This window comes from Alligator mississippiensis, chromosome 5, assembly GCF_030867095.1.
Source record: "Alligator mississippiensis isolate rAllMis1 chromosome 5, rAllMis1, whole genome shotgun sequence".
Lineage (NCBI taxonomy): Eukaryota > Metazoa > Chordata > Crocodylia > Alligatoridae > Alligator > Alligator mississippiensis.
In genome coordinates this window covers 37123487-37151447 of record NC_081828.1, presented here as the reverse complement: position 1 = coordinate 37151447, position 27961 = coordinate 37123487, and the positions used below count along the sequence as shown (strand labels likewise).

At 45.8% G+C, this 27961-nt stretch overlaps 1 protein-coding gene across 1 annotated transcript in view; it reads right to left on the bottom strand.

Moving 5' to 3' along the window:
* Positions 1-27961, bottom strand: part of PLPPR4 (phospholipid phosphatase related 4) — an 82735-nt gene that overhangs the window by 40912 nt on the left and 13862 nt on the right. Inside the window, exon 2 of the mRNA XM_006273570.3 lies at positions 885-1070. Coding sequence (XP_006273632.1) covers positions 885-1070 — 186 coding nt within the window. The remainder of the gene's footprint in view (positions 1-884; positions 1071-27961) is intronic.

Genomic DNA, 27961 nt, shown 5'->3' with positions numbered 1-27961 from the left:
TTGAGAGAATACATAGAACCTGATTTTCTTTCCATTCCTCTGGTATATATTTCATTCCACACTTCTTTGTTCTCTACACAAAGCCCAGTCATTCCAGGAGGGGTGACTCTCAACCATAACTAAACAGTTTGTTGTCAGTAGTCAATAAGACTGTTTTTTGCTGCTTTCACATTAAATGGAAATTTCCTGCTGTTTCTTGCTGTCAGAAAAAATGTAGTATTCTATGGACTTATATCCATGAAACGTCAGTGACCTCACTGATACATCAGAATGGGGGAATGTAACTGGGAACAGAATTTCTCATTCTCTATAACCCTAGGAACATTTTCTTGAGGAAAAAACAAACAAACAAAATATGGTACATGTGAAAGAATATTTGAATGTATTGAGTGTAAAAGACTAAATAAAGTGACTCTTCATTTAAAGGTGTCTCCCAAAATTACTTTGTTCTGGCTTTCCAATTCCCAATGTAATTTCAGTATAAATTATTACCAGGGAAACTTTCCTATGATTTCAATATACATTCCATATTAAGATATATGTGCACATATCTATGTGAAATTTTGTTACAAAACCCACTTCATTGGAATTACCATTGTACTGTTTAGAGTTAATAAGTATTTTCTAATGAGATCTACAAGGCCAAATTCCATTGAAAACCAATATACACTTAAAATATCTTCCTACTTTTAGCTATAAAGTTTGGACTTATCATCACCTTTTGTTATAGAAAAGTAAAAATTACATGTTAAAACCTACAATCAGGATATCAGTGAGCATGATTCAGAGAAGCTTCAGTAAGGTCAATGTGGCTAAAGTGTTTTACACCGACTGGATATCTGTGCCAAAATCTTGGATTAGAAATGAAAGCATCTATTACTCACTGTAATTGAAGGCCCAGCAAAAACCAAACTAAGCAGCATCAGGAAAGGAACAGCCTCTTGTGTAGGTTCAATATATGGCATGCTCAGACTTTTGTCATAGCAGTTGAATCCAGAGTGAACTGGCTTGAAAACATCAGTGAGTTCAAGAAAATAGAGGCTAACAACTGAAGATGCCAATATGGGCAACTGGGAAGGAAGAAAATGCAATGAATTATTATTTTGTAATATATATTTATGCATTATTACATGCGTTTTTGCAAAAACAAGAAAGTCTGTTAGCAAATCATTTCAATATTGCACAAATTTCAGCCAGCAAGCTAGAAAGTAAATTAGTAAACTATTTTAATTAACCAATTATTGCACAATTTGTGTCAAATACAATTGTATACAGGCAACTTCATTACTCGCATTGAAATGTTTCTCAGTTAAATGAATCATTAAATTACAACATGTGATAGATGAATCCCCAGTATTTTGGAGCTTCAGTTTGTGCAGCCATTTTTCAGATTCATCTAATCAGACCGTGACCCTGCTGTAAGAGAGGCACTGTAGGAACCCCTTTTCTTCTACCCATCAGGTGTAGACAGGCTACTAGGTTGATCAAGTGAATGGAGAGCCTATCTTATGAAAGGAGACTTAGCTTGACTTTGTTCATCTCAGGAAAACAAAGAATGAGCAGGATATGATTCTCCCCCCCCCCCCCCCACTCCCCCTCCAAAAAAAAAAAAAAAAAGAAAAAGAAAAGAGAAGTCAGGGGCATATGTGAATGTAGGCACCAGAACAAATGACTGTAAACTGATTTTGAATAAATTTGAGCACAAAATTAGACCAAAAAAGCCCCCCTCTCTCTTGAATTATACTAGTAGGTCAAAGGGGCCACATACTTCCACAGCAAACTTTCCTGTGACAAACACATTGCAGGTCCTTATTTACTGCTCATAGCTATTTGACAATAAGTTTGAAAACCAGTTTACAAAAATATTTGCCAACACGTATTATTCTCATATTTTCTTGATTCTAAGACAAGGTTGTTTTCCCTGCACAACATGGGGATCTTGCTTATAAGGCTATATTTTATAAGATTTTTAATCAGTCAGGACTTACTATCTACCCCAGAGGCACACCAAAAGCCATTTCTCATTGCTGTCCTGTTTATCATTGCCCTTTGTTAAGGATCTTTCAACCTGCTTTTGATCAACGTGACAGTGTCTATGCCCAAGCCAATTTGAATTCAATCTCAAAAGAGGCCTTAATGAAAAACTATATGAAAAGCTTTCCTGGAATCCAAATAATCCAAATACATGATATATATATATAGTGCATTTCCTTCAACCATTCAATTTGTAATTCTATCAAAGAAAGCAATTAATTTTGGTTGGCAAGATTCATTCTGCATAAGCTCCTGAGGATTATAGTCTGTGGTTGCTTTATCCTCTAGCTATGTTGTGATTGTTATCCTTCACAAATTATTTCCATTAATTTATTGGGGATAGTGGGTAGACTTCTGTAGGTAAATTCACCCAGTTTCTCCATCAGCTTCTAGAATAAAAAATGAGTCTAATAGAAGTTGTTCTCCAGCAGAAAGCCTTTCATGGGAGACTGTCACAATGATGACCAGTTGCAAGCACCCAAATGGTAGGAAGCATACACTGGTCAGCATAGTCTCCAACTAGTAGGGAATGTAGAGACTTCTGCCTAGGTAAAAAAAAATCAGACTTGGAAAAGAAATTTGCTTAAATCTACAACCATGCAGTCAAGACATTTCATAGCATCAAGCAGATGAATCATTCCATTTCTCTTGAGAAAAAATCTATTCAGTGTGCAAAAATGTATAAATGTTCTGCCACAATTTAAAGCAGGGGCGGGCAATTATTGCAGCTGGAAGGCCGCTTACCAAGTTTTGGCAAGCTGTCAAGGGCCGCATGGGTAGCCCCTCCCCTTGACATGTGCCCTGCCCCCGGTCACCATCTTATGACCCGAAGTCCTGCTCCCTAACCCCTGATCTTTGCAACCAGGAGTCCCTCCCCTTGCCCCCAGAATTACTCCTTTCAGCAAGAGGTTCTGCCATCTCAGAACCAGAAAAATACCAAATTGTACTCTAAAAAGCAAACATCTACAGCATTCATTAATTGATTTAAAAAATATTTTTGATCTGGTTTACATATATTTGTGTAATGTGCATAGAGGTGATTGTATATAATAGCTTATAATGAAGTCTCACTCTTGTATATTTGTGGGGAGGGGTGGGGGCATAGGAGGTATGTATAAGGTTGTGGGGGGCTGTGGGGTGTGGGGGAAGGTGTGAATGTGTCTGAGGGGAGTGGATAGGTGTGGAGGGTGGGTGTGGGTTGAGGGAGTATGTGGGTCTGTGTGTGGATGAGTATGGGGTTTGTGGGGGAGAGGGTGGCTGGGATGTGTAAGGGGGTGGGGGATGGGGGTGTATGGCAGTGCAAGGGGGTGTGGGTACATGTGTATGGTGGGGTGTGCATGTGGGACACCCTACAAACACATGTGCACATGCACGTGCGCACGCACGCACGCGCACACACACACACACACACACACACACACACACACACACACACACACACACACACCCTGGGGTACCGACATGGCCCTGTGCTGCTGCAGTCCCAAAATGCAGCCAGGAGCCACCTAGTGCTGGAGCAGCATGGGGGCAGGAAGGCAGGGAAGTGGCTGGGGGTATGATGGGGTGGAGCTAGGTTGCTTGGTCCTACTGCCCCTGGATCCTATCATCTTTGAGAGGCAGCCAGGAACAAATAAATATTAACTTACTAAACTTTTTAGGGGCCCCATGAGCCAGATAGAATGGCTTGGCAGGCTGCATTCGGCCTGCAGGCTGTATTTTGCCCATCCCTGACTTAAAGGTTTACATGACTTTTAAAATCTTAATAAAATAGAAAATCAAGTTTAAACATCCTAATGATTTCTGTTCCATTGTAAAACAAGAGGACAATCTTGAAGCTAGGTACACTATATATGTCAGATGAAGATGACAGTGTGTGATTGAGGTTCTGTATGACAAGAGAAAACTGACGGTATCTAGTAACTGGTCATTTTCAAACTTGTAAACACATACTTGTTAAGTGCAAGTTTTGGGGAAAGAAAATGTAATTTTGGGTTGGGGGGAAGGAGTATTAGCTGGGCTCCACTGCAAAATGCTTTTTAATGGGGAGGGGGGTGTTTTGCTTGAAAATAACAGCCTTGCTTTGAGGTGACACAGGACAGGAGTTTACCTTGTATTTTGAAAAGTGTTGCTTAGTGTCGGGGCCGAGGGGCTGTGGCCAGCAGCCTGGGCACGTGGGCCAGGGAAAAGGTCGGCATGGCGAACTAGAATTAGGTACCGATGCGTAGAGGTTGATTAAAGATTGTTTTACTTACACCGTAGGTGGTTGCGGTGCAGGCAGGAAAAACTTTCTTGAGTTGCAGTTACAGACAAACACAAGCGGAGTTTGCTAGGCTCCACCGAAGACACACGAGCGGAGTTTGCTAGGCTCCACTAAACGAACACGAACAGAGCTCTGGATACCACTCATGGAGTTTGCTAGGCTCCGTGGAACGACCGAAATGAGAGTCGGAAAGGTGTCTCTCCACGAGCGCGCAGGGTAGGGTACGTCGAGGGATCGTGCGGTGACAGGGAGAGGCTAGAGGTTGATCAGGCCCCTGTATCCTCCTCTAAGGCACACGCGAAGTTTGTTAGGCTCCACAGCGCGCTTAGAGTTCTTCACGAGATGGATGTGAAGTCCTCCAACTTGGGCAGAAACTGCTCAAGCCTCTTATACGGCTAGCAAGCCAATCGCTAGCCGCCACGTGGGAATAATTTAGAAACAGCCAATAGTGGGAAACAAATTTACATACGGGTGGCGGGAACTCCTTTGCACCGGGGTTTTCTCTATGCAACTGAGAATTGCACCGTGCAAAGAAAGCTCCTTGTGGTGGGAAATAATTCTGCAGTGCCGAAGCACACACAAAATCATACCCTTTGGGTCATGACATCCCCCCTTGCTGAAGGCACAGCTGAATTATACCACATGCTCGTCACTCGGGTTGCCAGTAGCTCTTATAACGGGTCATTGAACTAAACGGGTAAACACAAAATCAGCTAACATAAGAAGTTCGTCCTCCAGGGATAGAATTAAATAATAGCCGGCACAAATACATACACATATAACCAGATTCATAACAAAAAATTGCACGATCAGGGCTTCAGTGGGCGTCATGGCGAAGTCGCACGTCAAGCCCTCACTTCTGCCGATGATGTTATCCTTTTGTTTCTCAGGGCTTCTCTCTGCCATGCACTCTGAATTCTGAACCTGTGAAAAGAATTCTCTTAAAACAGTTATTTCACTAATATTTACAAAATTCACATAGAACCGCACTATCATTTCTAAAACATATAATACAGGTGTTTGAACACAACTCTACTCTGGACAACCGTCTCTTGCACACTCAACTAGATGAAATCATCGAGGATTTGTCATCCAGTTCTTCCAGATAATGAAAACCTAACTCATAGGCCAGTTGCCATTGGCCTGCGTCCCCTAAAATCCGAAGTTGCCGCTTATTGAGTCCAGAACGCTGTAGGAGAAATCCAAACATGTATCGCTCCTCTGGTGTTCTCTGTGGCAACGATGGAAGATTAGATTCGTGATGTCTTGCGCCTTGAGCCTCGGTCGGGTGTTGACGTTCCCGATCGCTGGATATTCTTGGCTCCATCAGGATACGCAGTCGTGACAATTGACGAAGAAGATTACTCACAGGTTGGTTAACCATTGGGTTAAGCAGAATCCGGAGGACAACGATGTTCTTTCGCCCATAAACCTCAAGACAACTATCTATGCTGTGAATGGTCACTGGAACGGTTCCAGGATTTCGTAGATGACGGTGAGGCCATGGTCTTATTCGCTGGAGTGATGTCAGTCCTAGTGCACATGCTCTGGGGTTCCAGGCACAGTACGAGACTACGATAATCACTAGCATGAGTTGCTCTGCGCCGGTATGTTCTGGCCGTCCATCATTCCATGCGTGGGCATTTTGACCGATCAGTCCTGCAACAAGCGCTGGCAGTGGAATAGGCCAGTGAATGTTAAATGCCACAATGTTGATGTGAGTGACATGTCCTCTACTCCACGAAGCTTGTCTGACCAAGAAGCTTGCTTCTTCTTGGTTCAGCAGGTCGGACCCAAGTTCCACGACCAAACATCCCAACCATACAGCTAAAGTTTCTTCAGGTTGGATTCTTGATTCTCTGCACAAATCCTGCAGTTCAGTTCTGGTGTGAGCGTAATAGGTAGTAGCAACTCGACTGGTTGTTGCTACAGGTTGAACTGCTGCTGTGGGAGTCATCGCTGCTGTTATTGTTTCAGGCAGGAGGTGCGGATGCACTCCTCCGCTCGATTCTCCCTTCCGTCAGCAAGAAGGCGTGGTCGCCGGAAGCGCCGCTGCATCTGTGGGCGGGGTCGCCGGCCGAACTCTCGCGAGTTCCTCTGAAGCTCCACCCTTCTCTTCCGGTTCTTCCACGCGGTCTCCCATTTGCTCAGCGCCATCTTGGCATGGCGTCTCAAGATTTTCTTTCGCAGCCGCCTCTTTGACTGCTTGAACGGCCATACGCAGCTGGGTTTTCAAACTTAAATTTTTCTGCATTAGATCAGTTACTATACAGAAAGTGGCAGTTAACATTCCCCCCTTGTCATATCTTGGGGCTACCCTCTCATCTGCGGCGTGTTCCTCCGTCTCCAGATCTTCGCGGAGCTCGGATGGAAGCTTGCGACCCCTCAATCTAGATGCCATCATAAAGGGGGCGAACCGGTCGATCGGCACCGGTTCTTCTCTCTCCCGAGCACATCTTAGGCAACGGGCACACTCCCGGGTGAGGGTCGGGTTTACTGCGCCTGCCGGGCTGACTCTGGTGAGGGACACAGTGTCGAGGGGCCTAAACAGGATCCGCTCATCATTCATTATTCACCCGAATGCTGCGGGGTGAAGATACACTTCCCTCTCTCTGGGGGCTCTGTCTTCGGAAGTTCCCTCTTCTCCCTTCAGCGAAAGGCATCCACTGATAAACCTTTCACCCATTCTAGTTCTCAACTAATTCTAGTTCTATCGTGCTTTCCCTGTATCCCATCCTCGTCGCCATGTTGGGGCTGAGGGGCTGTGGCCAGCAGCCCGGGCACATGGGCCGGGGAAAAGGTCGGCATGGTGAACTAGAATTAGGCACTGACACGTAGAGGTTGATTAAAGATTGTTTTACTTACACCGTAGGTGGTCGCGGTGCAGGCAGGAAAAACTTTCTTGAGTTGCAGTTACAGACAAACACAAGCGGAGTTTGCTAGGCTCCACCGAAGACACACGAGCGGAGTTTGCTAGGCTCTGCTAAACGAACACGAACAGAGCTTTGGATACCACTCACGGAGTTTGCTAGGCTCCATGGAACAACCGAAATGAGAGTCCGAAAGGTGACTCTCCACGAGCGTGCAGGGTAGGGTACGTTGAGGGATCGTGCGGCGACAGGGAGAGGCTAGAGGTTGATCAGGCCCCTGTATCCTCCTCTAAGGCACATGCAAAGTTTGTTAGGCTCCACAGCGCGCTTAGAGTTCTTCACGAGATGGATGTGAAGTCCTCCAACTTGGGCGGAAGCTGCACAAGCCTCTTATATGGCTAGCAAGCCAATCGCTAGCCGCCACGTGGGAATAATTTAGAAACAGCCAATAGTGGGAAACAAATTTACATACGGGTGGCGGGAACTCCTTTGCACCGGGGTTTTCTCTATGCAACTGAGAATTGCACCGTGCAAAGAAAGCTCCTTGTGGCGGGAAATAATTCTGCAGTGCCGAAGCACACACAAAATCATACCCTTTGGGTCATGACACTTAGAACAACAATACTGAAGGTAGTTAAAAGAATGATTGTGTCTGCCTCACTCCCAGTATTCAGGGTGATTGCACTGCACCATACCTCTGTTTACTAGGCTGATTGTGATTGTATAAGAAAGGAATATGAAATGTCATTCTGAATGAAGCAAAGTGCTGTAATTCTCAGGAGTGTCATGAGAATAAGACTAGGCCTCTAGCAAATTTTCTTTAATAAACAGTAAATAATGTATTTGATTTGAATTTCTGATTTGTACTAGAAATACCAGAAAAAATAAGGTTCTTTAGCTGGATGTATTATTTAATACTATTTCTCATCTTCCATGAGCAACACCACATAGAAATCACCATTGATGACTTTTTTGCATGCCTAGTAAACTACTATGAACCTTTGTATAGATGTACAGAGAATGGGGAATATTCATTTTTTATTCTTCTCCATCAAGATGAAGGGACAAACAAAATCCCTGAGCTCAGGGAATCTTCATGACTACTTCCTCCTTGGGGGTACAAATAACTCCAAAGGGGATACAATGTAGGTAAAGAAATAGTCCTGTTAATAGTGTTGCCTGTCTTCCTTTGGGGCGCTGAACCAGAGAGCTGCTCAGGTTTCATAGATTCATAGATGTTAGGGTTGGAAGGGACCTCAATAGATCATTGAGTCCGACCCCCTGCATAGGCAGGAAAGAGTGCTGGGTTTAGATGATCCCAGCTAGATGCCTATCTAACCTCCTCTTGAAGACCCCAGGGTAGGGGAGAGCACCACTTCCCTTGGGAGCCCATTCCAGACCTTGGCCGCTCTAACTGAGGTATTAGGGCTGTGAGAAGCTTTGCCAGCTGTTTCATTTCAACACTGGCTCAACTCATTTTGAGCTCAAAGTAGTGAAATCGAAATGAAATGGAGGGCTTTGAAACCAGCCTCAAAATGAAACAAGACCAGTTTTGAAGCAGCAGCCAGGGCTGCATGCTGCTTCCCTCCACAGGGATCAGCACCCAGAGGCTTGCAGCCCGGTGGAGGGAGGCGGCATGCAGTGCCGGGGCTGCATTCCACCTCCCTCCACTTGGCTCAGCACTCAGCGTCTCCCAGCCCCATGGAACTGAGCCCGGTGGGGGGAAGTGGAGCACAGTACTGGGGCTGCACTCCACCTCCCTCCACCGGGCTCAGCTCCCAGTGCCAGGCCCAGGCGGCAGTGGCAGCCTCCCGCCCACACCCCTGGGAGGGCTGCGGTGCTCTGCCAGACTTCTCTGGGGGTGAGGCCCCTGATCTGCCTGCGATCACAGGAGGCTGTTCTTCCAGTTTTGTGCTTCCGCATTATAGCCTATGGGTGAAACATTGTAACAATTTTGAAATGAAACAGAACAGTGCTTTTGAAAGCAAACTAAACTTGAAATGAAACACTGTTCCATCGAAACATCAAAACAGATGACAAAGCAGAACGGTGCTGTTTCGCACAGCCCTATCAGGTATGCTGCAGGTTGCAGAAACCCAATGCAAAGAGATGCAATGGGCACTCTATACCAAAGAATTAAGGGAGAATTTGTGGTACAATCTTATGCAGGGTGTATAGGGGGGAGTGAAGCGCCATACTAGCTAAACATGCTAGTTATCATCATCTGGGTCTATGTACTGTGTGATTTCACTGGGATGCCACTTATCATTGTTTAGGCATTCATGAGACCTGATATCACCATTATTATTTATGCTGGAACAGTGCCTAGATCATTCAACAAAGACATGGACCCCATTGGGTTAGGAAATGCAGAAACATATAATGAAAGACATTCCATGCCCCAAGCTGCTAAAACACACAAGACAAACAAAAGGAACTATAATTCTCCATTTTTCAGATGTGCCCGATGCCACAGGAATGGAGCTCATATCTCCTGAGTTTCAGGCAAATACTTTATCACAAACTTACTCTTTTAAGAGTTTCCCGGTTTGTAAAATTGTTTTAAATAATGAACTAATGAACTATTATTCACTGTGTAATATCAACATTAATATTTGTTGATCGGGCCACAGGCCATAGACTGCTGACCTCAGTATTATTCCTAAGAAACCGCTGAAAAGATTGTCTCCACTGTGCTATGAACTTCTAGGATCCCTATATTATTTCTACCTATTCTTAAGAAAGAAAAAAATTTTATTCTAAAGGTCTAAGTAGCCCGCCATAAGTCCATAGCATCCCCAATGAAAAGGTCTATAAATAACTTGCAATCTATATACCAAGTGTTAAATCTTATAAAAAATAAAAATATTGAATGTATCTGCAAAAATATTGAAGAAAAATAAGTGTTTATTCAGTATTCTAAAAATTCTAAGTAGTTATTTAAAATATGAATATTTATTAAGTATTCTTACAGTAGCATCAGCACTGTAATTAGAAGCGGTAACTTCCAACACCTCGAATGTGTCAAACTTAATTAGATGGTATTATGTGCATTGTTTCAATTACAAAATAGAAATTTCCTTTTTTGTTCCTAATTGGAATAAAGAAAGAATAAACCCATCAACTTAAGCGAACAGGTCTTTATATTTTTGCTTACTCAGTTGATGGAAAAATATTTGACTTCTAATTCTTTTCTTTGTATTTTATATCTGGAAATATACAATCTGATCTAAGTTCAGCAAAATCAGTGGAAAGATTCCTATTGGCTCCAAAGGACTTTGCATCAGGAACATAATAAGCAAAGTGAAGAAAAGAGTTGGTTAAAATTTGAATAGTGACTTAAAAAAAATTAGCACATTTTCATTAAGAAATAATTCCCATTTTGACCTCTAAAGAGGAGTCTTTATTATTTATATTCCAGGGGACCCACTGTATCAGGTTAGGCATGCAAGAAAATAAAGAAATAGTTCTTACACAAAGATGTTAACAATGTGTGAGCTTAGCTAAAAGCTTAGTCAGGAACAGAGTAAAAGGGACAGTGCAGTGCAATATGAAGGAGCCTTAATTAGTCAATAGGGTCTGAACATTGAGGAATGTACCCCTAGACCAGTGGTGGCACTCCCATGAGATGTCTGTTTTCAGTGCCTTTGAATATGAGAGGTGAATGAGTTGGACAGCAGCTTTTCTACTCATCATAGTTTTGTCTTAAATCAAAAGACAGGCAAATGATTACCCTGATAGCCTAAGCCTTCCTAGAAACAGCATTAGTTACCGTTTGCTGCAAGTATTATACAGCTATTGGTAGTAATACTCCTGGGAACTGAGTAATGGTGAAGAATCCCTATTGTCAAAAAGGAAGGGACCTTAGAGAGGAAAAGGACTATGTCCCCCCTCTGGTAGCAGAATTGGAGGGACTGACCTCTTTGCCATACTCCTTGGCCTCAAATCCCTTCTTTTTGACTAGAGTGCTATACACATGCTCTTGAGTTATAACTTTTGACCTTCAGCTTTAACTTGCCCAAGATCCTCTGCAATAGTCATTATATTTGTATCTATTCTTACTTGTAAACCATGACCTTCATTTCATGATGGTAACATATGAATTGTTATTTTCTTGAGGAGTGTTGGTGGCTGCCATCTGGCATATCTTTGATATATAGGCTATGAAGAATAATAGGCATTCTAGCTATCTTTCATTTGGTCTACATGAGAAAGCAATTCAGTGTCCCTTTGAATGTGTTAATGATACCTTAATTACTAGAAGCCACTACCCAAGGCCTGAGCCAGCATGTCAAGGTCTGAGTAGAAGCTGACTCATATAGCTTGAGGAATTTTACTGGAAATTTGTTGCAAATGCAAGGACTATGACATTGATTTCAATGCAACTGTGTGTCTGAGCATAGGAGCAAGAAATCAGCAGACAGTGAGAATCAGTACGAGTGTGGTATTTGGAGGAAAACAAGGGACTGTTTATAGAGTAAGCAGGTGTGATGAGGTGAAAAGGCCCTGTGCTCATTAGGATGGGATTAATGAGAGGCTTTAAACCAAATCACCTCTGCCCTAAGCTGGGGATATCCAGAAATCAGGCAGTTTGCCAGCTAGGTGATTCTCCCGGTAGATACAGCTGGGCCCTGAGAAACTCAAACTCAAACTGTCTGTTTGTTTGAAGACTGTACCTGAGCAGAAGATTTGGTCCTGTTGAAAATTGCTGGATGGATCTATGGAGTTCTTTATTTTCAGACTTGGGTGGAGTGCTAAGGCACTGGACCTTATGAGAGGTAGTGGACACCACAGTGTTGAACGAGCAGTGCCATTTAGGTCACTGGGGATTTATACAGATGTGAAACAGATTTTCAGGAGACCTGAAAATCATCAGAAAGTAAACTTCCTCTGGTCAGTTGTTCCTCCTGTGGTCAGGGGAATGGGACTTTGTGTGCATTCTTTGTAAGTAAACAAGACTGTGCCCAAGAAATATCTGCCTGAATATCATTCCTTTCTCCAAACATAAACAATTTGAGAAGGTCCCAGAGAGGACTTATATAACATTATATTTAATATTTATAGTGTGGTAGCAGATGAAGACTACAATACTGTGTAAGGGTCTGCAAAGATATCTGATAAAAGTCAGTCTTTAGCCAATGGATCTCTCAATTTAAAAAGCTCAGCTGATAAATGAAACAAACAAGAGGGCCATGTAGATTTGGGAAAGACAGGATAACAAATATACTAGAATGGATACTGTTCTCCGTGAGTCACAACTAGTGAGCATAGCTTTCCACCTGCCTAGTATAATCAGGTCTCAATTTATTATAGGATTTTTGGGGAGAAAGGAATGGAGACTTGAGGACTGTTCTTCCTTTTAGTCTACCAGGCTTTAATACTGTGGACATTGCTATGCCATCTGAATGCCTAGGCACTGATTTTATAAAGCAAAGATCTTTCATGTGTGATTCCATTCCTCTCTTGGGGGCAGAAGTGGGAGGTGGAGTACAGATGTTTTTCTTATACATAAACATTGCCGTACATATTTTCTCTTGCTATGACCAGGGGTGCTCAATACCCAGCTCACAGGCCAAATTCAGCCCATGGAGTTATGTCATCTAGTGCATTGGGCTCCCTATGGATCTGAAAAATTGATAGCGAGGGAGAGGTAACAGTGTTCATTGCCACTCTCCTACTGCCAAATTTCCAGATTCAAGAAGAGCCTGGCAGGATGGATAGTGTGGTCCTGAACACTAGATTGGGTGCACAGGGACAGGTCAAGACAATTTGGGACATGATCTGGGCACATGGGGCCAGGGCAGACTAGGGCCTAATCTGAGCACATGGGGCCCAACCCTGTATGTCAGTTCTGCAAAGGATCCAGCTCATGTGTCATACTCACTCATCTTGCCCATGGGGCTGAGAGGTTGAGCACCACTGGTTAAGACTAAAGATGTTCCACTGAACTCAAAAGCAAAAGTCACATGGACTTTAACGGGGCTATGATTTCATCTTAAGTCCTTTCAGTAATACTAAATACTCCTGAGGGTATGTGATCAAAAGACACTGAAAAATCAAATATGGCCAGAAGTTTAGACTGTAGATTCTCCTTACTCTTCTTGGTATCTCAACAACAGAGTCAAAACAAATCTGTTGATTACTTTAAAAATACATTTAATACAGTGTAACACATTTCTTTCATGCTTTATTTTTGTCAGATATAGGGCCTGATTCTGAACTCTCACATAGGGGAATGGAATCAGTTCTCTGGAATAGTTTCATAGTTGGTAGGGTTCGAAGGGACCTGAGCAGATCATCAAGTCCGACCCCCTGCCATGGCAAGAAAGAATGCTGGGGTCAAACGACCTCAGCTAGGTGATTATCTAGCCTCCTTTTGAAGAACCCCAGGGTAGGAGTGAGCACCACTTCCCTTGGAAGTTGGTTCCAGCTCCTAGCCACCCTGACTGTGAAGTAGTGCTTCCTGATGTCCAGCCTGAATCTACTCTCACTTATGGCCATTATTCCTAGTTACTCCTGGTAGTGTTTGGGGGAACAGGGTCTCTTGCATTCCCCACTGGTCCCCCCTGGTAAGTTTATAGACAGCCACCAGATCCCCTCTCAGCCTTCTCTTGTGGAGGCTGAACAGGTTCAGGTCCCATAGACTCTCCTCGTAGGGCCTTCCCTGCTGCCCCCTGACCATGAGAGTGGCCCTCCTTTGGACCCTCTCAATGCTGTCCACATCCCTCCTGAAGTGTGGCACCCAGAACTGGACACAGTACTCCAACTGCAGCCTGACCAATGTTGCATAGAGGGGGAGGTCCACCTCCTTGGACCTGCTCGTGATGCATCTGTGGATGCTTGACAAGGTGTGGTTAGCTTTACTGACCACGTTCTCACATTGGCGGCTCATGTTCATCTTGGAATCAATAATGACTCCAAGATCCTTTTCTGCCTCTGTGCTGGTGAGATAGGTATGCTGCTGGTTCTTTCTCCCTAGGTGCAGTGCCTTGCACTTGCCAGTATTGAATCCCATCCTATTCTCATCCACCTAGCACTGTAACCTGTCCAGATCTAGTCGTAGCCTGTCCTTCCTTTCTAGCATGCCCACCTCTCCCCACATCTTAGTGTCATCTGCAAATTTGAACAAGGTGTTTTTCACCCCCTCGTCCAAGTCGCTGATGAAGATATTAAACAGTGTGGGCCCGAGGACCGAGTCCTGAGGGACCCCATGGCCCACATCCCTCCAGGTCAAAAATGACCCATCCACCACCACTCTCTGGGTGTGGCCCTCCAGCCAATTTGCGACCCATCTGACTGTGTAGGCACCAACGCCACATTTAAAATAACTTCAAAATGATGGGTTTGATTATTATAATCACACACAAGGAGCTTTCCTCCAAGATTGGCAACCCTCTGCACAAAAAAGCAGCAACGTGCTGCTTATTGACTGATTCAAGAACTGCAGCTGCTGCAAATTAAGACTTGATCCCACGGTCTTTTTACAATCAATGGGAATTTTGGTACTGAGTTAGGCCCTGATCCTGCAAACTGTTCCATGTGGGTGCACATGAATGCTATTGAAGACTGGTCTTATAGGATCATAGGAGAGTAGGGCTGGAAGGTACCTCACAAGGTCATCTAGTCCAGCCCCCTGCTCGAGGCAGGAGCGTCCCTGACTAAACCATCCCAGCCAAGTGTCTGTCTAACCTGCTTTTGAAAGTTTCCAAACATGGAGATTCCACAACTTCTCTAGGTAGCCTATTCCAATGCCTGACCATTTTCAGTCAGAAAATTCCTCCTCAATTTCCAGTCTCAGTTTGCCCTGTAGCATCTTGAAGCCATTGCTTCTAGTCCTGTCCTTTAGAGCCAGAGAGAAAAAAAGCCGATCTCTCTATAATCCCTCTTCAGGTATTTGATGACTGTTATCAAGTCCCCACTCAGTCTTCTCTTCTTCAAGTTAAATAACCCCTAAACTCTTTCAGGCTTCCCTGATATGTCTTGCCTCTAAGGCCCTGATTATTTTTGTTGCCCGGTGCTAGAATCTTTACAAACTGCCCATCTCTCTCCTAAAGTATGGGGCCCAAAACTAGATCCAGTACTTCAGGTAAGGCCTTAGCAGTGCTGAATAGAGAAAGATTTACTTTCTTTGATTTGCAAGGATCACTTCCTTTGATGTTATCTGCCAATTTGCTAAGTGTGCACACAATCTCATCATGGAACTCATTGAAGATGTTGAACTGGATCCAGGACAGACCCATGGGGAACCCCACTTGACACCTCGATCATACTAAACATTAAACCATTGAGTACTATTCTCTGGGTGTGCCTATACCACATAACGCTACATCACTGTAGCAATGTGCTATGGCAATGTAGCATCTGCGGGTGTCTACACATGACCAGCAACTACTTTGCCATAGTGATGCACTCCCCCAGTATAGCAAGCTGCTACATGAAGTAGATGCTAAAAATAACAATGCACCATGTGTATGGTTCAATAGGGACTGTTACTGCACCGTGATTTAGTACCTCCAAAAGGAAGTACTAAATCATGGCACAGTAACAATGTCACCAAAGCAACACATGTAGATGAGCCCTCTGAGTACAATGATCCAACCACTTACATATCCACCTTACACTACATTCATTTAGTTTGTATTTTCTTGGTTTGTTAATGATGATATCATGACAGACAGTATCAAAAGCCTTGCTAAAGTCAAAGTAGATTATGTCCGCTCTTCTCCCCTCATCCACAGAGCTTGTCATTTTATCATAGAAGGAAATCAGATTGGTCAGGCATGGCTTGGTCTCGATGAATCCATGCCGATTGTTCTGAATCACCTTGTTGTCTTCTAGGTGCTTAATGGTTTTATACTAGACCCTCCAAATCTGATCATAGAATCATAGAAAATTAGGGTTGGAAGGGACCTCAGGAGGTCATCTAGTCCAGTCCCTGCTCAAAGCAGGACCATCCCAAACTAGATCATCCTAGCCAAAGCTTTGTTTAGCCAGGCCTTAAAAAAGCTTAAAAAGCTCCAAGAATGAAGATTCCATGACCTATCTGGGTAACCTGTTCCAGCAATTTACTACCCTCCTAGTAAGAAAATCCTCTCTACTTTCTAATCTAAACTTCCCTTGCTGCAACTTGAGACTGTTGCTTCTCGTTCTGCCATCTGCTACCACTGAGAACAGTTTAGCTCCATCCTCTTTGGAACCACTCTTCAGGTAGTTAAAGGCTGCTATTAAATCCCCTCTCAGTCTTCTCAACTCTAAACTAAATAAGCCCAGTTCCCTCATCCTCTCCTCAGAAGTCATGTCCTTGAGCCCCTGAATGATTTTTGTTGCATTCTGCTGGACTCTTTCCCACTTGTCCACATCCTTTCTGTAGTGGGGGGCCCAAACCTGAACACAGTACTCCAGATGTGGCCTCACCAGTGCTCAAAAGAGGGGAATAATCAGTTCCCTGGAACTACTGGCAACACACCTACCAATGCAGCCCAGTATGCTGTTAGCCCTCTTGGCAACAAGGGCACACTGCTGTCTCATATTCAGCTTATTGTCCACGGTAACCCCAGGTCCTTTTCTGCAGAGCTGTTACCCAGCCAGTCAGTCCCCAGCCTGTAGTGGTGTATGGGATTGTTCTGTCCTAAATGCAGGACTTTGCACTTGTCCTTGTTGAACCTCATGATATTTTTTTGGCCCAATCCTCCAGTTTGTCTAGGTCACTCTGAATCCTAGCCCTACCCTCCAGCATATCTACTAATCCCTACAGTTTCGTGTTATCTGCACATTTTCTGAGCATTCACTGTATGCCATCTTCCAGGTCACTGATGAAGACACTGAAGAAAATTGGCCCCAGGACTGACCCCTGGGGCATGGAAATGGCAGGACAAAATATTATTTGGGCGGCTGAGGGCCATTGCGGGGCCAGTGTGCACTGGCGGTGGAGGAGTGTGCAGCGGGGGCGCACTGGGCATGGTGCTGCAGTGGCGGGGTGTGGCAGTGGCCCTGAGCAGCACTGGGCTCTGCAGGATGATGGTGCCATGGTGCTGCTGCTGTCACTGGTCACCACAAAATTAGTTTGGGGTCTAAGCCCCATTAGCCCCAGCCTTCTGCCACCTATGCTGGGGCACTGCACTTGATACCAGCTGCTAACTATTCATCAAGTCATTGATTACTACTCTCTGAGCCTGATCCTCCAGCCAGTTTTCTATCCACCTTACAGTCCATTCATCCAGCCCATACTTCCTTAGCTTTCCTGCAAGAGTGTTGTGGGAGACTGTATCAAAAGCCTTGCTAAAATTGAGGTATACCACATACACTGGACTCCCCGCATCCACAGAACCAGTCATTTCATCATAGAAAGCAATCAGGATGGTCAGGCATGATTTGCCCCTGGTGAATCCATGCTGACTGTTCCTAATTACCTTCTTCTCCTCCTCCTCAACAAATATTTCTGTATCATTACTAAGGTCACAGGAGCTTACTTTCGTAGCTACACAAAGCACATGGAAGGAAGCAGAAAGGACAGGCATATTAGTTCTGAATCTTTTCACCTGTGCCTTAGCTTTTTTCTGTGGTGGTAGGGTTGGTTTAACTGCTCTGTTTGCCTCTGTGTTCATTGCATACAGCTCCTTTAATAGCCTTCCCTTGGTGCAAGTCTCTTAGAATCTCCATTTCATGCTTCAGTTTCTGTTTCTTTTATGATCGTTGGCCTCTCTGCTAAACAAAAATTGGACAGTGCAGCAAGATAAAGGGGCACCTTCTGCATTCCCATGCAAATTTATGAAACTTCTAGAGTTGAGATGTTTTGATTCCTATTAACCTGTTAGCATGCCAAAATTGACTCCCCTCCCTCCCTGACAACCTAAAAGAGTATCCTGCAAACTCTAGTTAACTGGGTTCCTTCTTGCACCCTTGCAGTGTTGTGTGGGTTTTTTTTCCTTCCCAGAAGTCAGGTTCACTTAGCCCATGTTTTTAATAAGCTTGTCTTTTCACCATGGCTAGGTACAGACATTCAAAAAGCTGAGCCTGAATTGATTAAATCTTTGCAGGCTAGTCTAAACTATGAAGATTGAACTGATTTGCAAGTGAATAGATATTCACTTTTGATTCCAGAAATGCAGCCACATGTTTGCAGTGGCTCAGGCTAGAAGCCAGGGGGTGCTGGAGCAAGCCCTACCTTCCCTTCAGGCTGGAGGGAAACTGAGCTGAGATGGGGGGTGGGTGGGGCTGTTTCCAGGCCCTGGTAGGCTGAGTATGACTGGGGAGGGGTTTGACCTGCAGGGTCTGCCCAACTGTACCTCCCTGCTTGTGGCTCAGCACTGTAGTCAAAAATAGGTTAGACTCCATGATTTTGTAATAATGCTTAAGCAGCAGCTATATAATAGAAGTGTCTGATGACCGTCTTATGACCCCTTGAGTAAGATCATGAGGCCTACAACTGAGTTATGGTCTGCTTTTCTTTCTGCTTGCCTGGCATCCTGAAGTCATCTGTGTCTAGTGTTCTAAAATTACACCCAGACACCTGGAGTTACTAAAAGATTACTAAACTTTGCCGTAGTTCCTCTTTTCCTCTGTGCATGCGACAGAAGGTTTCTGCTGCAGTTCTGCTTTTTGAATGCGCATGCACCAACCCTGATAAGTCACACTAACCAATAACAAGTTAAGTTCAGCCTACAAGATAAGACGTAACAACTAGAAAATTATAATGCTGCCAATGAGTGCCTAATACGTTAAGACTATGTTTATGTAAGCTATAAATACGTAATTCCGGGCCGGACTCGCGTTCGGCTCTGCTTTGGCATTAGCCTCTTAGCCGAACCTGTTTACGTAAACAATAAACATGTGATGGACCTAGCCTGTATGTGTGTGTGACTCTCTCCTTGAGGACAATTGGACAAGCCTCCAGGGGAATGAAACTAGCTATTTGGGCAACAATTTGGCGAGCCAGGCAGGAGACCCTCTGGACCACCCTGGGGCCACGATGAGATCGGCGAAGGGGGCTTGTGAAGTGGCACCACCAGACCGCTCTTGGAGTCTGTCACGGCCCCCGGATACGTGAGTCGGGGCACCCAGAAGGTTAAAGGCTCTCCTTTGAATGAGTCACCCAGGCTGAGTGGGTCCGAAGAGACGGCGCCAGGGGCTCAGCAGAGTGAGTATTCGCTTTCCTTGTGTCATTTGAATGGTCCCTAAGGGAATTTGGAGAACCCTGAGGATTGTTGGTTTTGGTGTCCAGCATATTGGTTCTGGATTTTGGATCCGGGGATTCCCTTTAGAAAAATGAGCCGCTGACCAGGTCTGAGACTAAAAGCTGAGCCTAGCCGCCCTGATTCTGCCTAACAAGGTAGTGTTGAACGCAAGGGGGCTCAGCTGGAACCTCATGACCCAGCGGACAGGGGCCTGAGTGCATTGGTATATTGGTTGACACAATGGGTTCAGGTAGCTCCCGGGAAGAAGACTCTGCTTCCCCATTAGGATGCATGCTTAGGAATTTTGGCAAATTTCAGGGAGATTACGGAATGGAAATGACAAAGGATGACTTGATTATATTCTGTCAGAGGGAATGGCCCACTTTCGGGGTTGGGTGGCTGGAAGTTGGTTCTTTCAATGTAAAATTAGCTAATGCAGTGTCGAATGTGGTGACTAGGGACAGTCACTGGGATCAATATCCGTATATAGATTGTTGGATAAGTGCTATAATGAATCCTGTTTCCCCATGGGTCCGGAAGTGTAAGGGAAAAATGTGTAAGATGCTATTGGCAAAAGACACTGGGAGAACAGCCCAAGTCCTTCCTGATTCTGGTAGTGAGGGAGATCTGACTCAGGGACTGAGGCGCAGGGTTAGAGCACGGCCGCCTGCCAGCCCCAGCTCCAGGAGCCAGGAGTCATCATCATCATCCCAGACGGACTCTGGCCCCAGCACCAGGAGCCAGGGATCATTGTCATCATCCCGAGAGGATCCTGACTCTTCGGGAAGGGAGAGGTCAGAAAGTACCTCAGTAACACCCATGACTGGCCCCAGTGTTTCAGGAAGGAAGAGAGAAGAAGGCCCAGAGAATCCCCCGGTGACAGCCCCCCTCTACGAGTATGAAGAGAGAGGTAGCTTCCCGGAGGGACTGGCTCAGCTCCTCTCAGCAATAGAACTCGCGGGATATTGGCACAATAAAACCCCCCGGGGGACCCGTCACCCGAACTCCAATTACAATTGTCCCATGAGACAAGTAGCGACCCCAGGAGAAGGGGAGGGGGGGACAACCTTCGTTTACGTGCCCTTCCACACATCAGATTTGTTTAATTGGAAGAATCAAAATCCTTCTTTTAGAGAAGACCCAGAGAAGATTCAAAATTTGTTTTGGTCAGTAGGGCAAACCCACCGCCCTACCTGGGCTGATGTTCAGATGATGCTGCATACTCTCCTAACCTCTGAGGAAAGACGGTCGCTACAGGGAGTAGCGGATAAGATAGCTGAGGAGCAGGTAGTAGCCCCTGGAGGGGATCTGCGTGCTGTATGTCCGGTTGAGAGTCCAAACTGGGACAATAACTCAGAGGAAGGAAGAGAGCTGAATTGTCAATATCTGGGGATTATAGTAGAAGCTCTGGGTAAGGCAGTACCACGAGTGTCAAACCTCTCCAAAATATGTGAGATCCGTCAAGGAAAGGATGAGTCTCCCTCAGCCTTCCTCGAGCGACTGTATAATGCCTTTAAGAAATTTAGTGACATAAACCCTGAGGCTCCAGAAAATCACCTCATGGTGAATATGCTGTTTATTGGACAGGCAGCTCCAGACATCAGGAAGAAGTTGCAAAAGATTGAAGGAGGGCCGGGGAAACCCCTTTCAGAATTAGTGGAGATTGCGTACAAACTCTATGGGAACCGGGATCAAATAGCAGAAAAGGAGGAGGAGAAGCGTGGACAGAAGCAAATGGCCATGCTAGCGGCTGCCTTGGGCAAGAGTGCTAATGGCAGTGAAGGATGGAAAGGGCAACCAGAGGGGGGGCAGAAGAAAGGAAGAGGTCGGTTGCAGCCAGATGAATGTGCATATTGTTGGGAGAAAGGACATTGGAAAAGGGATTGTCCTAAGCTAAAGGACAGAAAGAGGGAAACCCAATGAGGGGACCGCCAGATGCAAGCGGAATCCTCAGGAGAGGACTCTAGCTGAAGAGACCAGGGATTTAAGGCCACCGCCCTGTGGGCGAGTGCCCGGAAGGATCCCATGGTACAGATAAGGGTAGGTGGCAGAGATTATGAGGTCCTGGTGGATACTGGGGCCACCTTTTTGATGATTCCTGTGAAACCCCCTTTGGCTACAGAAAGCGGAAAGCATATGACTGTAGAAGGGATAGAGGGAAGACGGATCAGATTGCCTGTATGTAAGCCCCTCCTCACGAAGATTGAGAATAATAGGTTGGAACATGCATTTGTAGTATCCTCTGCCTGCCCAGTAGCACTCTTGGGGCGGGATTTGCTAACAAAACTTCTTCCATGAGGATCAGATTGTAGTGTGATTGCCGGTAAAGCAAGGCTCGAACTACCAGATGGCCCTATGGACAGCTGAGACAAGATCAGAACCCGAAGGAATTGAGGTTTTAGAAAATGTGGATCCATGTGTATGGACAGACGGAACTCCTGCCCGAGCAAGATACGTAAATCCTGTAAAAATTCCCCTGAGGGAAGGAGAGGGTCCTGTGTGTGTAAAGCAATATCCTCTGAAGAAAGCCACTTGAATAGGCCTGAAGCCACTGATTGAAAAATTTAAGAAATATGGGTGGCTAATAGAGGGAATCATCCCCCTTTAACACCCTAATCTTGGGTGTGCCTAAAGCAGATGGAACTTCTCTTAGGTTGGTACAAGACTTGAGGGCCGTGAACAAAAAGATTTTAGTGGACCACCACACAGTTCCAAATCCCCATACCATCTTAACCCAGGTTCCAGCAGATGCTAAGGTATTCTCTGTGCTAGATTTAAAAGATGCTTTCTTCTCTATCCCGCTACATGAAGATAGTCAGAAATTGTTTGCCTTTGAATGGGAAGATCCAGACACATACTATAAGATCCAATTGTTGTGGATGGTATTACCTCAGGGATTTGTCTCATCTCCTCATTTTCAGAACTGCTTTGCAAAAAGATTTGGAGCACTGGAAAGAGAGACACCACGAGGTGGCGCTGTTGCAATATGTTGATGATTTATTGATAGCAAGTCCTGACCTACAGACAGGGAAAAGAGTGACAGAATCCTTGCTGAATACCCTGGGAAAGAAAGGGTATAAGGTGTCATGGGAAAAGGCTCAAATTTGCCAACCAAAGGTTACCTTTTTAGGATATGAGATTAAAAAGGGGATTCGGGCTCTGAGCAGGGATCGAATTCAAGCAATACAGGATATGCCTGCCCCCAAAAATCCTAAAGAGCTTCGAGCGATTCCTGATTATGGGGGAAAAGCCAAACCCCTATATGAGTCCCTCATGAAAGAGGGCCTCACAAATTGGAAATGGACTAAGGAGAAACAACATGCATTTGAATTACTGAAAGCTGCCCTCTTGCAACCCCCAGCATTGATGATTCCAAACGGGCGCAAGCCCTATAGACTATATGTGCATGAGAATAAAGGGGTAGCTTCAGGGGTTTTAACTCAACCAGTTGGTCCAACTTGGAAACCTGTGGGATACTACTCCAAGGTCTTAGACCTGGTGGCAAAGGGGTGGCCTGCGTGTTTGAGGGCTGTCGCTGCCACAGCTACCCTTGTGGAGGAGGCCCAAAAGATTGTTATGGGAGCTGATATGGAGATACACATACCACATGGGGTTCCCCAGATTCTCGGAGGAGGAGGAGGGAAATTTCTGAACCCCTCCAGACAATCAAGATATGAAATCTTTCTTTTATCTAATTCAGGTCTTACCTTCAAGCACACCACTGCCTTAAATCCAGCGACTCTACTGCCAGAGCCGGGCCCTCCGGGTCATGACTGTTTAGAAGTATTGACACAGACAGTAATAATTCGTCCTGATTTGACCGATGACCCAATTGAGGACCCAGAGGAGAAGTTCTTTGTGGCTGGTTCGAGCAGTGTGATACATGGCGTGCGATATACGGGGTGTGCTGTGGTAACATTGACAGAAACGGTGTGGAAAGAAAAACTCCCTGCAACATGGTCAGCGCAGGCAGCGGAGCTTGTTGCCCTGACCCGTGCACTAGAATTGGGAAAAGACAAAAGGGTGAACATTTTTACAGACTCACGTTATGCCTTTGCCACTGTTCATGCCCATGAGTTGTTATGGAAAGAGAGGGGATTCATCACAGCTTCTGGACAAAAGATTGTCAATGGTCCACAGATAGTAACGTTATTAGAAGCCCTCCGGCTACCAAAGGAGGTGGCCGTGGTACATGTAAAAGCCCATGGCAAAGCTGCAAATGAACGCCCGAAAAGGGGAAATGCAAAGGCTGACGTGGCAGCCAAAGAGGCAGCACAAACAGGAGGAGAGGCAGTGTTTCAGGGCACGGCCCATGAAGTGTCTTCCTATTTAGAAGATTGTAAAGTAAAGTATGGTCCAGGGTCAGATAAGCTAGCCGCTGAGCTCAAGGCTAGTAAGAACTCACAGGGATGGTGGATCGTACCAGGAGGGAAAGTGTTAATACCTCGAGCCCTGCTGGGAGAGAGACTCCAACGGTTGCATTCTTCCACTCACATGGGGAGCACAGCGATGGGAGACTTGTTGACTCGTCAGATGGTAGCCTCAGGACTTTATTTGGATGCCCAGAGAGTAGTCTGTCAGTGCCCGACCTGCTAGAAGGTGAATCCAAAATCTGCCAGACCACCAGCCCCCATGGGAGGGAGACCGTGGGCCCAGTACCCTGGACAAGCTTGGCAGATTGACTTTGCTGAACTTCGTAGATCCGGTCGATACCATTACCTGCTGGTAGTAGTTGACCAGTTAACTGGATGGGTGGAAGCATACCCCACAAGAACGGCTACCACATCCACAGTGGCACGGGTGCTACTCCACGAGATAATACCCAGATTTCTGTTGCCTGAGTCTATTGAGTCAGATCAAGGTAGTCACTTCGTGGGGAAAATAGTGCAGGAAGTGTCCCAAGCTTTAGATATCAAGTGGAAACTCCATGCTCCATGGAGACCCCAGAGTTCAGGCCAGGTGGAGCGCATGAATAGAACACTGAAGGCTATGTTGACAAAAATCTGTATTGAGACTCATTTGAAATGGCCGCAGGCACTCCCACTGGCTTTAACTCGTATTCGTAGCACTCCACGTAGAGGGATTAAATTGTCACCTTTTGAATTGATGTTTGGTATGCCTCCCAGGGTCTTGCCAGCAGGATGGAGGGAACAAGTTACTGTAGAACTGGGTAAATCTGAAATTTCGAAACATGTTACTGCCTTGCAGTCTGTTTTGTCTTCTCTACACAGGTTTGCTGCATCCTTCCAGAGATTCCCGCTCGACGCACCGATCCACAACTTCAAACCGGGTGACCAAGTCCTGGTACAGAAGTGGAAGAAAGATCCTCTTGCGGAGAAGTGGGAAGGACCCTACCAGGTGCTGCTGACTACACACACAGCTGTCCGCCTATCAAACAGCGATAAGTGGACCCACTGTTCGAGGGTAAAGCCTTATCATCTGGAGGACACCAACTCCCAGGGTGTAATCACTCCGGAAGCTGATAACACCCGGGAACAAGAAGCTGACCAGTGGACAAGTAAACCAATAGGAGATCTGAAGCTGTGCTTGCAACGATGTGGGCTTTAATCTATTTGCTGGGACTCTTATCCCTTTTCGGGGTATCAACTCCAGATTGTTGTAAATGTACTTTAGACATGCGTGAAAACCTCACAATGACCGTTTATGAAAAGGTTAAGTATGCAATGTCTGATGCCTATCTATTTCCCATTTCCGCATGCTGTTCACGCCAAGAAATTATAGTGGGGTTTGTATTCAAGGGCGCCAAAGGTAAATTGATAAGGTGCATAGAGCCGAAACCACAACTCTGGTCAGCTATACTTAAGGCTTGGCCTTCCAGCCTTCAACCTCTGGAGTTCCGAACCGAGCCCAACACTGTTGGTATTATTAGTAACCCCTCACCCATTGATATCTGGGGACCTAGGGGCCCATTTGCGAATCCATGGGTAGGAAATTCCTGGGTGGCCCTTCTCAAAGACTCTGCCCGGGCATTGACTAATCACAGTTGCCTTTTGTGTGTGCTCACCCCAGTCTCTAGCGATGAGGGGGTCCCTTTCCTGCCTATTCCCCTCAATAGGACAGGTATAATTTCGGATTTGGGTTTTAATCGTGATTTTAATTTCTCTTCACGATACACTGGTTCTGGGAGACTCATGGTGGCAAAAATTAGGGGCTCTATTTGCATTTCCCAACAGGGAGGTGGGTTTAAGGTAGGACAGTCAAGATGCCAGGAGACATGGATTTCTAAGGAAGTCGCCCCTCAGGAAGGTGCATGGACATGCTCAAATGTCTTATACGACAATTTTGATAATTGTAGCTGTCTATTAGGTAACTCACTGACCCTAGATTTAATGAGATCCCGCACCACCATTACAACGGAAGCCTGTGGGCTATGGTGGATTTGTGGATGATGGGCATATAGGCAGCTTCCCTTGAATTGGACTGGGACTTGTTACCTAGGAGCTTTGATTCCTGGTGTTTGGATAACTCAGCCAATGCCCCCTGAAATTCAAACAATCCAACCCGGGCTTTATCGTGCTAAACGTAGTACTGATAACTTCCTTGAAAAGATAGCCGCGGGAGGGAGTCAACGGTGGGGTAATGATGAATGGCCGGCAGAAAGAATCATTCAATATTATGACCCAGCGACTTGGGAACCAAACGTGGTTGGAAGAGAGCCCACCTATCTAACTAACCGTATTATTAGACTCCAGGCCGTAGTAGAGATAGTCACTAACAAGACTGCCGCAGCCCTGTGTCTAATTGGAAATCAGCTTACCCAGCTACGCACTACGGTACTACAGAATCGCTTAGCTCTTGTCTACTTACTTGCCAGTGAAGGAGGGGTGTGTAAGAAGTTAAATCTGTCCAATTGTTGTGTTGAGATTGATGATAATGGTGAATTGACAAAGACCCTAGCAGATGATATGGAAAAGATAGCACATGTCCCAGTCCAGACATGGAACGGGTGGAACTTTGATTGGCTTACATCCTGGCTTCCTTAGCCAGGATGGTTAAAGGGTGTGTTGATGGCCTTATGCTTGTTAGTGTCAACCCTTTGCTTGCTTCCTTGTATGCTACCGTGCATCATGACCCTTCTGAGATGGACTGTTCGCTCAGTTGTTAACCGTGAAATGCTTGTACACTATCAGAAATTGGCTATTGCTGACACTTATTAAAATTTTTAGAGTAGGAAAGCATCTGAGGGGGGAGGTTTTGTAGTCAAAAATAGGTTAGACTCCATGATTTTGTAATAATGCTTAAGCAGCAACTATATAATAGAAGTGTCTGATGACCGTCTTATGACCCCTTGAGTAAGATCATGAGGCCTACGACTGAGTTATGGTCTGCTTTTCTTTCTGCTTGCCTGGCATCCTGAAGTCATCTGTGTCTAGTGTTCTAAAATTACACCCAGACACCCGGAGTTACTAACTAAACTTTGCCGTAGTTCCTCTTTTCCTCTGCACATGCGACAGAAGATTTCTGCCGCAGTTCTGCTTTTTGAATGCGCATGCACCAACCCTGATAAGTCACACTAACCAATAACAAGTTAAGTTCAGCCTACAAGATAAGATGTAACAACTAGGAAATTATAATGCTGCCAATGAGTGCCTAATACGTTAAGACTATGTTTATGTAAGCTATAAATACGTAATTCCGGGCCGGACTCGCGTTCGGCTCTGCTTTGGCATTAGCCTCTTAGCCGAACCTGTTTACGTAAACAATAAACATGTGATGGACCTAGCCTGTATGTGTGTGTGACTCTCTCCTTGAGGACAATTGGACAAGCCTCCAGGGGAACGAAACTAGCCATTTGGGCAACAGCACGGCCCGGGGCCCTCTGAGCTCCCTTCCCAGCCAGGTGGTGATCCTGCCATGCCTTCCCAGCCAATGGGGCTGGGGTTTTGCTTGGCGCAGCCCAGGAGCAAAGGCCAGATGTGGGGGGCAAGGAGGGGAGTGAAACGGCCCCAAACCCAGGTGGGAACATGCACAGAGGGATCACAGTGGCAACGGTTTCATCCTGGACATAAGCCCTGCTGAGCAGAGTGATGCACTCCTGCCCTGCCATGTGTGTCCACAGAGTGCACAGGGGCAACATGTGGGGACTCCTGGAGCACAGCACAAGGTACCACAAGTCCTGCTCAGAGCCCCACGCTGCCCCTGGGGCAGGGGCTGAGGCTGGTCCTGGGACACCACCAGTGCAAGGTGCTTCACTTGCATAGGCTCCACTGCCGCTGCTGGTCCTTAGGGCTGAGTGCATGTGGCGGCACTGCAGGAAAGTAGAAGCAGAGTGGGCTAGGGTGCTTGGAGGCTCAGGCAGAGCCAGGCCCATGGGGAAGAACTTCAACAGGCAGCAGGGGCCAGCTATTCTGGCTCTGAGCCAGCTCTTGCCCTGACAGAGCTGCAGCTGCCCAAGTTCACCAGCACCATTGGGCCTCTCCCACAAGGCTGTGGCTCCAGTATCCTCCCCTCGACCCTCCTGTGCTGCCCTGCAGGACCCAAGCCTTCCTCACAGCCATGAGCTCCATCTCTGGCCTGAGCAGTGGCTGGAGCAGCACACGCTGCCCTCCAGGCTCAGGGCAGGAGCTGTGGCTGCCCCCACTTGCAGGTCCATGTTGGATAGT